We start from the raw sequence: 13,580 nt of genomic DNA, 5'->3' as shown, positions 1-13,580 counted from the left end.
TTGTGTGGGTGGAAGGTATGCAAACAGTACTTGGATAACATTTAGGAAAGCTCAAATACCAGAGCAACAGTGTCAGGATCACAAACAAAGGGCAGCTGAGGACAATAGGAGAGACAGGAGTTGCAGTCTGGCTGTGAGGAGTGAAATGATTTCAGGATTTTGTTGCTGCTAAAATAAATGAGCATCAAGCACTTTGGGACTTGGCAGTTCCTTTTAGAGTGCTGCTCTACTAACGGGAGATATCTGATATTGTAGGGTTTTATTCCCTCTGGGGTATTCATGGCATTCAAGCAGAATTTGGGGTCATAGATGGGGGAAGCTGTTGTGCCACAGATGAGTATGAAAGGAGCTCAGGGGAACCTCATTCCAGACCTTGTGTCTCGTCACAGGGCAGCTGTCAGGTACTGTTATAGCATCTTTCTCTTCTCCACGGCTGAGAGACAGCAAACAGCCTTTGCTGGAGCTGCTGCACCCAGCATTACAGTACCCAAACACAATCAGTGTGCTCAGCTTCAAAAAGAAGCTGTAGGAAATAAGCAACTTCTCTCCCTGCACCTTTGTTTCACCTCACCCTGGCAGAATGCATTCTGACAGAGAGATGTTGGTGAGCTCAGATTTGAAAATAACATGCAAGCCAGATGAGTTCTGAAGCTGCAAACACACAGAAAAAGCCTTAAGTACTAAATGGAAGCAGTAATTTGCCAGTGCAACTTTTAGATCTCAGCTCTGTTAGCAGGAGGCTGAGGAGAAAAGCAGGTAATAGCACATCACATCAAATATTTGTCTGGTTTCAGAAACCACAGTATTCCTTGGACATGGCTTACTTAGGATGATGATGTTATTGAGAGGTACAATTGTGGAATACAAAACACACATAAAAAACATGTTTTAAACTGGATCTTTAAAATACAAAAAAATTAGTGAAGTTCTCTACTTACAGTTGCTGAGATGGGCAAACACTTACAGCTTAAGACCAACACTAATGGTAAATGGTAAAATACGCCAAAAAAATCCAATCAAAACACGAAAAATAAAACAAACAACCAAAAAAGCCTCAAAAAACACCACTTAAATCATTCCCAAGAAAATGAGTACTGCATTGATGTTTATAAGTGGTAACTGCCTAGAGCACACAGTAGTGCAGTCAGTTAATATACAAATATACAAATTGTTGTCAATGTTATGTTTTTAAACTCTTTTTTTCAACAATGGATTTGAGTTTTGTAATTGTCCCCCCAAAATCACATGTCAGGTGAGTCTGCAGCTAGCTATTTTTATTTTTCCTTTTAACAGAGCCCTGCCTCTGAACATTTGCATCAACCTCCAGATTCGCTATCTGTAAAGCCAAACTGTCTGGCCAGATTCTGGGCTGTCTGATAAAGTTCTATTGATTTTCAGTGAGCTTGCTGATTTAGCCTACTGAAGAACCCAGCATCATCTGATTAGGTTGAGTAAATTGATTTTTGAATCCTGACTATTTGCAAAAAAACCCATGAACAACCGAGAGACCACCCAAGAAAGCATAAAAATGACTTGGTCAAGAGTTTTATTAATACATTTTATATTCTTCAAAAATCAATTTTCTCATGAACAACTCTGGGACAGAAAAGCAACAGAATTTGTTCACTAAATTATTCATTATAGATTACTGAGGTACCATGGCACTGTAAAAAACAGCATCTTCAGAGAGCAGAAAGAACTACAGCTGCTAAGAAATGGACTGGAACACAAGTGTAGGTGCTGTAGGACTCACTTGTGATTTTACCAATCTGTTTGTGAGGCCTTTTAGAGGAAGGTGGGAAGTAGAAGGGGAACAGACTGGTGCTGGAAGCTTTCTGCTGCCTGAGAAGAACACACAGGCAGAGCCAGGACTCCCCCAGCACATCCCTGGCAGCTCAAAGAATTTGTATTTGCACAGAGCCCTGGCAAAGCTTTTGCCAACAGACACTGACTTTAACAACAAATAAGGATGTCACCATTTCCCCCTTTTCTGTCCCATCCTACATCTCCTTACAAACACTAATAACCCACTAGATTGTGGGATTTCAAGACAGTTCCTGAGGCAATTAGTTGGTACAGGCATATCATGTGTTTTAACATGATATTTTCAGGTTCCATTGCAAAACTTGGTTAAAACACCACCAGCAGATTTCTCACAAAGATATTTAGTTCCTGGATGTTTTCTGTAAATAGATGCTTGAGTGATGAGACTAATAAGACTTCTCATATTCTCACCATGGGAAAAGCTGCAACTTGAGACTTTCTCTCCTTTTCTATACTTGGAAATCCCCACAGGAGAGAAGTTAAGAACTTCCACTTGCAGAAAAAGCTTTGATCAATGCTTGCACATTATTAGAACCCAGAAAACCCTATTACAAGGCACAAATCCACAGAAAATCAATCAAAATCCATTTGTTTACGGATAGGGGAACAACTAGCAATATCTGTCAGGCTACAGCAAATAATTCATCATATGCAAGTCAAAAAAAAACCGGACAAATTCATCTAAAACAAACAAACACATGGCATTGTACACAAAAACTGAATGTCCTGTGTCCCTGGCATCAGCACCAGGGATCAAATATATCCTAAGAATGTTTTTAATGTAATTTGTAAGTTTCTACAGACACTGTGGTGCAAAGTATCAGCAGGAAAAATCAGGAGCGTTATATTGTTTTTAATTAAAAACAATTTACCTGATGAAGCTAGAGTAGGCATACCTTTCAACAAGTTGACAGAAGATTGTGCTGACTTGAACCATCCAGTGCAAACCAAAATTGTGAGCAGTTAGGGTGAGGGAGGGCAGCACACCTGAGGCAATTATTGCCTCACACACTCACCTGTGGCCCAGGCACCTCATCACCCAGCAGCTCCTCAGCAAAGGGCCGTGGAAGGTGCAAAAGAATAAAGATTCAAACACCTTCCTCCTCTATAACCAGAAAGGCCACGGTGCTGACTCCTGCCTTTGGCTTAGCACAGCCCAAGGAAAGCATCTGACATAAAATGTTCACATTTGCAAAGGGAAAGGAGTTTCCAAGAGGACCATGATGTTAGGAAAAGTGCACACTCTCTTTCCCACTCCCTCCTCTTTTCTTCCAGCCATCAATAATCTACAAATGCTATGTTTTTAATATGCCACAATTTTAAATAGAATTGCTGAACACAGGTCTTACAAACCACGTGAAGTTCTCAAGAGGAAAATACCTGGGCATGCAGCAAGCTGTTGGATTTGGAACTCCATGGTGAATATCAGGAGGCAAGTTGAAAACTCAGTGTGTGACCCTTTGCTCCTACCTCAATAATCATTACTAGAGAAACGTCTACCTGCACATATCAACACCGTGCTTGAAAACACATCAGAGAAGGGGGCAATCAGCAGTGCAGCAACAAATTCCCAGCTGTACCCAACACTTCCCAGTGCAGGATGTTGTGGCTGAGCATCCCACAGTGTGTGTGTGGAGGGTGTTTAATCAGAGCACCCTCTCCACAGCCCCCGAGGCAATTTTGTGATCAGTAGCAGAGAACAAGCTCTGGAGCAGGAAGGCTGCAATCAGCACTGCAGTGTTTGCCCAGACAGAAATGGCTCCCAGACATCTTGAGCTTCTGTCCCTCATTTCAAAGATTAGACTCCTAAATACAGTCTGATGTTTGATATTTTCTTTTCTTTGAGCAGCAAACCCCATTTCCAGCCTTCCTGATTGTCAGTATTGCTTTGATACAAAATACATGGTTCTTCTCTTGCATTAAGTGATTATCCTGGGGATAAAATCAGGAAATTCCCTCATTTTCCTCAGAACACAGGAAACAAGGGAACATTAAGATTTAATAACACCTCATCAGTAGTCTACAAAGCTGATAAGAAAAAAGTCTGTAAGGTTGTTACTCTGGTGTTCAAAAGCTCTTAGCCACATTAAAAACCAAAAAAAACCCAAAAAGGTCTTCACTATAATTAAATATGTTTTATTAAAGCTTTCCATCATCTTCCTTTCTTTGTTTATTTCCCCCCTCACAGCTCTCACATCGTCTTTCATTTTTCCCTTTGATGTTTGTATGCTTTTCATATTTGTATTGAAAATACTTTGCACTCTTCTCTTCCAACCCAGCTCCCTCTAAATACATTTAGAGGAGCACATTTTCCTGTGCCTGGCTCTGCCTGTCCCCTCTGAGCCCACGGACAGCTCGGGGAGAGCACAGGGCACAGTGCCAGTGCTCATGGCAGAGTGGCACAACAACAAAACACCTTCCATCCCATCCATTGCTAAGAATGGAATCTGCTCCCCTCAACCTGCTGTTTCCCAACAAGAACATTCACACAGGATTGATAAAGCAAAAATGGAATCTGCCCTTCCAGTTGAATAGTCAGTGTAACTGAAAAGGTTTCAGTTTGTGAAAAAAAGCATGTATTTTATGATTGGCTTTTGGCAAATATTAAAATGAATATTACATGTGTTGTGTTAGAAAGTAATGAAAGTAAAATATTAATTCTCTTAAGTACTGTGTTAAACATAGTTTTAGGTTATAAAAAATGTTAAAATAGAAACTATGCTATGTAGGATACTTTTTTTAAAGAAAGGACTTGCAGTGACATAGCAGCCACAGGACACCTAAATCTTTCAGAGAAAAAAAATTTCTTGCCCTCTTATCAGAAGAAAGGAACTTCTTCCTGCCTCGAAGGCGCTCTCAGGATTCAGAGGAAGAAGTTGAGGATGACCAGACAGAATCCTGTGTTTGAATGGAATTTATGCATCATGTATGAAGTGTATGAATATGCAACAGGCTCTTGTTTTTAAGGGTTAATCCTCTGTTAATGTGTGCCTTTTTCAGGCTTATGCTGCCTAGAAAAAGGTACCTATCATCTGTAACTCTTTGTCTCTATTGTCTCATATTGTCCTAATCCAAATTGTCCAAATTATTATTACTCTAATTGTATCACAATTTTTACAACCATTTTATTACTATTAAACTTTTAAAATTTTAAAAACAAGTGATTGGCGTTTTTCACAAGCTTAAAGGGAGATGAAAGCAAAGAGCAGCTCCTCTCAGCTTTACTTACAGGTGTCTGAGGACTCATCAGAATCATCAGGACAGTCGGGCTCCCCGTCACACAGCCAGTGCCAGGACACACAAGTGACACCATCGTGGCACAGGAACTCCCCTACGTCACACAAGGGAGGCTCCTCTGGAAATGAGAATGGGTTAGAGTGAAATGGTTAAAGGTGAAGGGAAAAATAAAATAAAATGGCACAATGAAAATCAAAAGTGAAAATGAAATTACTCAAAAAAGCAAAAATCAAAGCAAATTATAGGAATGATATGAAGTAATAATTTAGTGGTATCTGATACCCTCACTCAGGGAGCTCTAAGATCCAGCTGAGGGTTCAGGAGGAGCTGCCCATTACCCTTCCAGCCTGACAGGAACAACATCACCATGAACTACTTGTATGGAATACAATTTTATGAAAATCTTCTTTCTTCTATATATTTCACCATGAAGAAAATTTGCCCACTAGATAGAAACCAACAAGCTTTAATGGCATGTTAACCAACAGGGAGGTTCCCAACTGACCTCTCCTGCTACAGAAAATATTTTTAAATTGTTTCAATTAACCAAATTTTCCAAGATGTATTTTTGCAAGCAAAGTTCTACTTAAATAAACATATCTATTTTTAACTATTTCCTTTTAATGACAAAAGCCTTCCTACATTTTATATAAAAAAAATATTTTATAGTTCAGGTGACAAATTAGCAAACAAAGAATTTAAAGTCAACACTGGGGCACCTTGAAAACAATGGCTTTTAAAAGAGGGCAATTCTGGAAGTTTGGCACACCCACACTATCTGCTGCATTCAACCACCACAGGCTGATGTCCTTGAGGTCTGGAGTTAATTAACCCAAGACTATTCCATCATTATTCAATGTAAAACTATTCTAATATTAATTAAAGCTCACAAAACCTCTGTGCAATATATTATATTCATTTTATCAATATATAAATTACAGTAGTGTCTTCCACAAGGTTACACTGCAGATTGCTGGGAAAAGGTTTCCTCATTATTCTTACACTGGCACAAGAGAGAAATAACTTCACTGGAGTCAATACTGCCACAAAGACATAAAACCAAGAATAAAGGAGGACACAAAACCCAATCCACTCATAGATCTCCCCATTGGCATAGTTCCTCCAAAAGCCATCGGATGTGTTATCTCTAAAGGAAAAAAAAAAACAAAAAGAATCCTTTATTAGAGTAATAATTTAATAATTTCCTGTGGGCAGGTCTCATTTCCAAGGTAAGGTTCTCAACTACTGATGCCATTCAATTTTACAACAAGCCAAATTTGCAACTACTATGTAGATATATTTCCTATTTCTTAAAATAACTATAGCACAACTACTTTTAAGCCTGCAAGAATGAAAGGATTTTTGCTGTATCTTAATTCCTTCCCCTCAACAGCAAAAATGAGCAACTGGATAATTAAGAGTGGAAGTTTACATGGAGTGGTTTTGCTTAAAGTTTTCAGGGAGATGATTAAAGGCCCTGCTTTGATAACACATCTTGAAAAACCTTCCTGGAAGTCAGAAAGAGGGAGAGAGTTTGGCAAGTTTTAGCATTTCAAAGATGCAGAGTAGTGTGAGAAACACACAGAAGAACTCTGTAATATTTGGCTTTAGAGTATTCTTGAAACCCATGATACATTTCTGCTTTTACTACAGAATGAACTGTAATTTTCTGTGTATTTGACATCTGCTTCTAACAGACCTGGAAATATTAAAACTAGCATTGCCAAACATGTCCACTTATTTATTCAGCTCTGGAATGATTATTCTTCAGAGCAAAAATAGTTGAAAATTCTTTTATTATTAAGAGTAACAAATTTATTTATTTATTTATTTATTTGGAGAGGTTTCTGAACTGACAGCTAAGTTTCTATATTTATTACTGAATAAATATAGAAATGTAAAGTTGTGAAAACACTTCTACAGTCAAGGTCACTCAAGTGAACCTCCCCAAATAACTCCATTTACAGCACCTATGGAATGGAAATCTTGTCTGAAACAAAACCTGGCAGGGTGATTATCCCTTCCTCAGTGCAACTGCTTCTTTCCAATCTGCAGATGGTCACACATGTCTACACGAAAAAATCTTGCATTTGCTCCTCTTTTGGGCAAGGTTTATGAAAATAGCCTAAGTAACTGGAGATAGAGAAGTTCTGAAAAGCAATTTCACATTGAGCTCAGAGCTGAATGTTTGTACTTGATAAAAAAGGTTTGTTTGCTACCTTTTTTTAAAAATGGAAAAAATTAAGCTATTTCCATACTATTAAATTCTTGCTTTCCATTTTATGCAACAATACAGAAATTATGGAGATCTAAGCTTTTTATATTCTCTACCTTGAGAAAAACTTAGCAGAGTGAAAAAAACACTAAGTTATAAAACACTTGGAAAAATAGATTTTGTTTAGAATAAAGCAGTTTAATATTACCTCAGGGTTTTATTGGCTCTGAAAGTGCTTTCTCAAATGTTTTTGTTTTGCATAACCACGGAATTATTTTTATTTTCAGCTGTTTTCTTTACAGAATGAATTTGACCAGTTAATTACGAACATGCACTAATTAGTGGGCTTTAAAAAAAAATAAAACAAAAAATCACAACAACCTTCTTGCTGAAAAATAGTCATCTATGATGGCCCAGAAGTAAAACAGTTCTTTTCAGTGACATCTTTTTCTTTCTGTAATAGGTGAGCTGTGCAGGAAAGCTCCCAGCGGATGGGAAAATTCACGTTTTTAACATCCCAGTTGTCTGAGATGCAGAGCAGATGGTGAGAAATCATCCCTCTATGGGTAAATGAAAGCCTTGCCTCCCTAAGGATGCTACTCCTGTGCTCCCATCCTATGCTGCAAACACCTGGCAGTGCCTCTTAGAAAGAAAGTTTAAAAAAAGAAATAGAAAACCTGGTGCCTTTGTTTAAAGTCAATGCTCCCACAGCCAAAACCATGGTGATTTTGTTTTTTAAAGATGAATATTTTTTAAAGAAGACAAAGCTCAAAATCCAAATTAGGAAAGCAACTAGGATGACATTGTATGAAATTACATCGAACTTGGAAAACCAAAATTCCTTTATGATGATAAAATATAGGGGAAAAAAAGGGAAACAAACCAACCAGCACACAAGGCAGTGGGTGATGTCTGCCTGGACCAGGAACGCTCCTGGATTAAAAAGGCATTCACCTCTCTAAACTTGCATTCAGCTCCTAAACAAATAGGGATGAAGACCACTGCCTGTGGTCACTGTTTAGGGTCAAAGGGATATGATCCTTCCTATTTGAGGGAATGCAATGAAGGAAAGCAGGTCAACAGGGCTCCTGAACAGAACTAAATGGGAGATAGCATTTATACAATTGAGGGCTCTCCAGCTCTGTCACCAGACTGGAAACAATTTGCCGTCAATGTAATTAAGAACTGCGTTGGCCAAGGAACCAGGTGCCCAGAGAAGCTGCACAACTCCAGAATTGTGTTTCCCATTTCAGGCACCCCTTGTCTGGGCGCTCTGTGGCTCCGCCAGGTTCCTGCTGCGGCCCTGGTGACCCCCAGCCCTTCCACGGGACGTGCTTGGTGCTCTGCCTGCCGAGCGCTTCCAGCTCCATCTGCCAAGAGCACCTGAGAGAGCCCGAAAAAGCAAACCTCCCAGATGGCAACGTGCCTCAAAGAGCAAAACTCAGCCTAACAACGTCTCGATCTGCTAGAGCAGCGAGCCTGCTCATTAGGCTTTCACTAAATATTCAGAAAAACCACGTGTGCGCGCTAACCCAAAAAAGCACATTCCTGGAGAAGCTTTTGAAGGATATGATACAGGCACGATGGGAATGAATGCTCAAGGATTAGAGATCATCAGAACATCATATTTAAAAGCTTTTATAGCAATAGCTTAAGATCACTGTGAAGTAAGAATGCCTCACTAATTGATTTCATTTAACTTTGAACTTAAAAAAATATTTTCACTGTGTTTCAAGTGAAACAAAGAAACAAAAAAAAGCTGAAATTTTCAATTCCCTCTCCATTTTCAAGGAAGAAGGCAAGAAAAGATGCTCATAGACTAGGGATATGTGTGTGAACATGCTTTCTTTATCCATTTGAGAATGGTTAGATCAAGGAAAGAACCATGAAACCCATGAATAAGAATGACAAACTGATAGACCTCAGCTGGTTTGTCCCTTAGCTGCATACCCAGAAAAAACTCACAGGAGAGAAAAGGAATTTTCGGCCAAAATAGCTTTTTTTTTTTTTTTTTTTTTTTCCAGAAGCAAAAGAGCAGGAATAGAAAGAAAGAGCAGAAAGGCCAAAAGGAGTGGTCAGAAAGCTGTAATTCAGCTGTAATTTCCATTGGGATCCACTGGCATCACCTGTTTGTATGACCAGGAATTCTGGCAATGATAACAAACCTACCCTGCCATATTTCAGGGATGTTACACAACCAAAAACTTCCACTTTTAAGTTCTTAATTAGTTTTGCTTTGATTTTAATTAAGTTATCTTCATTGCAAGAGTTTAAGAGCTCAGAACTATTTCCCCCCCCCTCAAAAGCATGTTTTCCATTTGGGATTTTCTTTGATCTCTCACTGAAACATGGGAGGGTTTCCATATTAATTTCAGCAAAATTTACTCCAAAGCTGAAAAATGTATTCTGGTAGTAATTTATGACAGAATTCATCGTACCCTAAAACCTAAATTACTGTAACTGAAAGGGAGATGTGAGGAAAAAGCATGCACAGCATTTCCTACTTATGAATTTCAGACTTTATATAACACTTTTGAAATCCTTCGTACCTTTGGAGTTAAATCTACATTTTTGGAGCTCAGCACAGAGTAAAACATTTATGTTTTGGCCACACTAAACTAGAGACAAAATCCTTGAGATTCATCTTGCAAAACAGTAAACAGAGTTTTACATTCAGGGTATAAAAATATTATTATGATACCATTTATTTCTGTCCTACTTGGTTCAGTGTAATGCTGTGTTCAAAGTCATCACTTTTTATTTACAGAACCCAAAAATCTCTCACAAAATCTACCAAACCCTGATTTGTGCTTCCACAATGCAAAGGGGCTTAGAGAGCTGCTGGTGTGCTCACATGTAGCATTCTAAACAGGAATACAGATGTTTTACGTGTATTTATTCAGCTCTAGGCATTACAGTTATCACTTATTCAGCATTTACTAATCAGCTAATTGCTTTATCCATAAGCAAAGCTCACACACAGGTACCTGTCAGTAAAAGCACCATATGCTCAGTTTAAGCCACATATGTTTAAATTCCATGTGTAAACTTTCCTCAGTCTCACATCTCCCACCCAACAAGGTCAGAGGCGTCTTGTTTGGAGTCCTAGTTCTCAGTCCATAATATTGATGCTCAAATTCCTTATTTAATCACACAGCTGAAAGAGTTCCTCATATTTTTTGGACTTGCTGTGTGCTACTATAATGTATGGATCAAATTAAGCAAATATTGAGAGACCAGTACTAAGATCTCATCAGGAAGATGAGAAACATCCACTGATTGATGAAAATCCTGTTGCATTTTTGGAAGTGGGCAGGTGATAAGTTTAGGGACTGTCTTGTTTCTTGGTTTTTTTTAGTTCTTTCTTTGCCAAAAACACATTTCCATTAAAAGGGGGGACACTTGTTCCCTCCTGGATTTGAACAAGAGAAGCTTATTCAAACTCAGCTTGGCACAATCTATGGACAGAGAAATTGAAGAAATACTCAGATAATGAGAAACACCCAAATATTCCTGAGCCAATTTTTATCTAATCAACAAAGGGTCACAGAATAATACCTATCTCAGCAAACTACAAAATGACATGATAGTTATGTTCCTTAATGGCTCAAAAACACCACAGAATAGCCAGGTGCCTTCTGTAACACAATAGAGGTATCCTAATAGAAACACATTACCTGCAATCCTGCCATTTGCCAATCCCTGCTCCCAGTAGCCCCACAAAGAAAGGAGTCCAAAGGCCAAACAAGCTCCCTCTGAACCTTTTCTTCACAATTATCCTTCACCTCCTTGAAAGCTGGAGGAAACATGCAAAGACATTCCCCGGGGTGAAGTGGTCCTTCTTTCCAAGCAGCCTGACGTGCGTTCAGTGTAAATGTCAGGGTGGAGGGTCAAAGTGACCATCACTTCTCCCTCTGTGTGTGAGGAGTGACAAGCCCTGTACCAGAGTCAACAAGGTGCCCTTTCAGCTGCTGACAGCCAGTGCCAGGCTGAACATGAGCAAAAATGTTGTCACTTGTGGAAAGCCTTCAAAGGCTCCCACTGAAACAGCCCTTCTTTCTTTCCCATGTCGAAGAAAAAAATGACTTTGAAAAAAGCATTTATATGGAATGTGAAAACCTCTGAGCCTCTCCACTACCTTAGCCTGTATTATCATGGTGTGCTCATAAAATTGTAATTTCATTTCCTATTTGACAGGAAAGAATGGTTGCAAAAGAAATTGAAAAAGTTAATAAATATACAGGAGTAAAAAAATAGGTTTTTATAAGGACTTGCAAGCATCTTGGAAACACCCTTCACAGTAGCTCTTATATAAGAACCCTTCCTATACATTTGGATATCACAGGCATGTTCTAGGAAAATTCCTTTCCTTGGGATTTTTTCCTCCTGAGAAGCTGAGAGGCCTCAGGAACAAAATGCAAACATTGATTATCTGCTGCTGTGGAATGCAACAGGTGCATCTGTGATTGGTCTCATGTGCTTGTTTCTAATTAATGGCCAATCACAGTCTGGCTGTCTGGACTGCCTCAGTCAGTCACAAGTTTTTGTTATCATTCTCTCCTTTTCTATTCTTGCTAGCCTTCTGCTGAAATCCTTTCTTCTATTCTTTTAGTATAGTTTTAACGTAATCTATATCATAAAATAACAAATCAAGCCTTCTGAAACATGGAGTCAGATCCTCATCTCTTCCCTCATCCTGGGACCCCTGTGAACACCACTACACTCAGATAAGCAACACAAACTTTCACATGAAGAAGGAATTCCAAGAGCCATGACTTGAACAGCACGTTTCTTGTACACATTCCCTGCTTCATCAGGAGGCTCAATGGAGAAAAGACTGAGGTTTTCAGCTGCTCCCAGGATCAAACCTGCAGAAGGTCTGACAGGCAGACTCCTGAAGAGCACAAGGAATGAGCAGACGGACGGGGACTGAGGACGAGTCACCCGGCGCGATTTCAAACCCCGCTCGCCGCAGCGCGCCGCCCGCTGTGCCTCCAAGCAGGACTTCAAATGAATCTGTTTCATCTCCTGGCTCTTGGAATTCAGACATTTCCAACCTACACTTCTTCCTTCGCTGAGCTGTAAAGCTTCCAAATTCAATTATAACGTTTTCACAACAAAACTGCTTCTTTTCCTTAAAGTGGGATGGAAATCCCAACTTGAGACAAATTATTTAAATAAATGCCACACTAAATATTTTCTCTTTTGAAGGCTGAAACATTAATTACATAGCTTATTACAATACCTTTGATAAGCCCTCTGCTGAGCAGATGTTCTATCATTGTGAATTTTCACATATGAACGTTTTTAAGCAAATACTAAAAGATAATTAATTTAGATAAATTTCATCTATCAAAGGGTAATCAATGATGTCATTGTTTTAATTTGGTAGTTTTCTTACCATGTAAAACATAACGAAGCCATTTCACTTGAATATTTCAAACTGCAATAGAATGACATCTGTCCACACAAGGGAGGAAAAGCACACTGTTGAGATATTTTAAGATACTGACAACTTTATGGGAATATTAAGAAAAAAATAGGCTCTACTTATCCTCATTTTGAATAAAAGTTTTCAGTTTTCTTTTAAAGCACAGGTAAATTTGTGAGGGAAAGATATAGATAGGTAAGATCTAGGTAACTCAGATGACCGCACAATTAGGAAAACAAAGTTATACTGAGAAAACAGAGAAAGTAAGTTACCATAAAGGAATAAAAAATTAAAAGCAGTATGGAAGGAACTATAAAGTAGCAGGATTGAATTGAACCATCTTCTTTATTTTCTTTTTTTATTTCCCTGGAGGAGGATGTTGAGACTATGTTAGCATTGGTGGTTGATTTGCTTGTTTGTTTTAGGACTCAAGCACCAACTTTACTTCTTTTGCCATATCCAAAAATTACATCTTGGATAGGATACCAAAAAGGTTAATCCTGAAATCAGATAATCTTCTATCACCTGAATGGTTCGTTCTCATGAAGTTCCCCAGCCCAGCTCCCTCAGAGGTTGTGGATGCAGCAGTGGAATTCCTGTCCTGCCTGGCTGCTGTTCCAGCAGATCCCATATCTGCCCTGGCAGGCTCTGATCCCATTTACCCAGATCCTGCTCCAGAGCAGCAGCACGGGGCCATCCATCCATCCATCCATCCATCCATCCATCCATCCATCCATCCATCCATCCATCCATCCATCCATCCATCCATCCATCCATCCATCCATCCATCCTCCCTGCCCTCTCCTGTGCCACTCCAGTGCCACCACTGAGTGCTGCCTGCCCTGCTCAGCACCATCAGTGTCCCCAGACGGG

The 13,580-nt window shown here is 39.2% G+C and overlaps 1 protein-coding gene across 1 annotated transcript in view; it reads right to left on the bottom strand.

Moving 5' to 3' along the window:
• Positions 1 to 13,580, bottom strand: part of LRP1B (LDL receptor related protein 1B) — a 641,138-nt gene that overhangs the window by 472,367 nt on the left and 155,191 nt on the right. Inside the window, exon 2 of the mRNA XM_063161579.1 lies at positions 5,054 to 5,179. Coding sequence (XP_063017649.1) covers positions 5,054 to 5,179 — 126 coding nt within the window. The remainder of the gene's footprint in view (positions 1 to 5,053; positions 5,180 to 13,580) is intronic.

The sequence above is a fragment of the Melospiza melodia genome, chromosome 8 (assembly GCF_035770615.1).
Source record: "Melospiza melodia melodia isolate bMelMel2 chromosome 8, bMelMel2.pri, whole genome shotgun sequence".
In the NCBI taxonomy this organism is placed as follows: Eukaryota; Metazoa; Chordata; class Aves; order Passeriformes; family Passerellidae; genus Melospiza; species Melospiza melodia.
The sequence above is the reverse complement of the archived record's forward strand: the minus strand, read 5'-3'. Positions and strand labels throughout refer to the sequence as shown.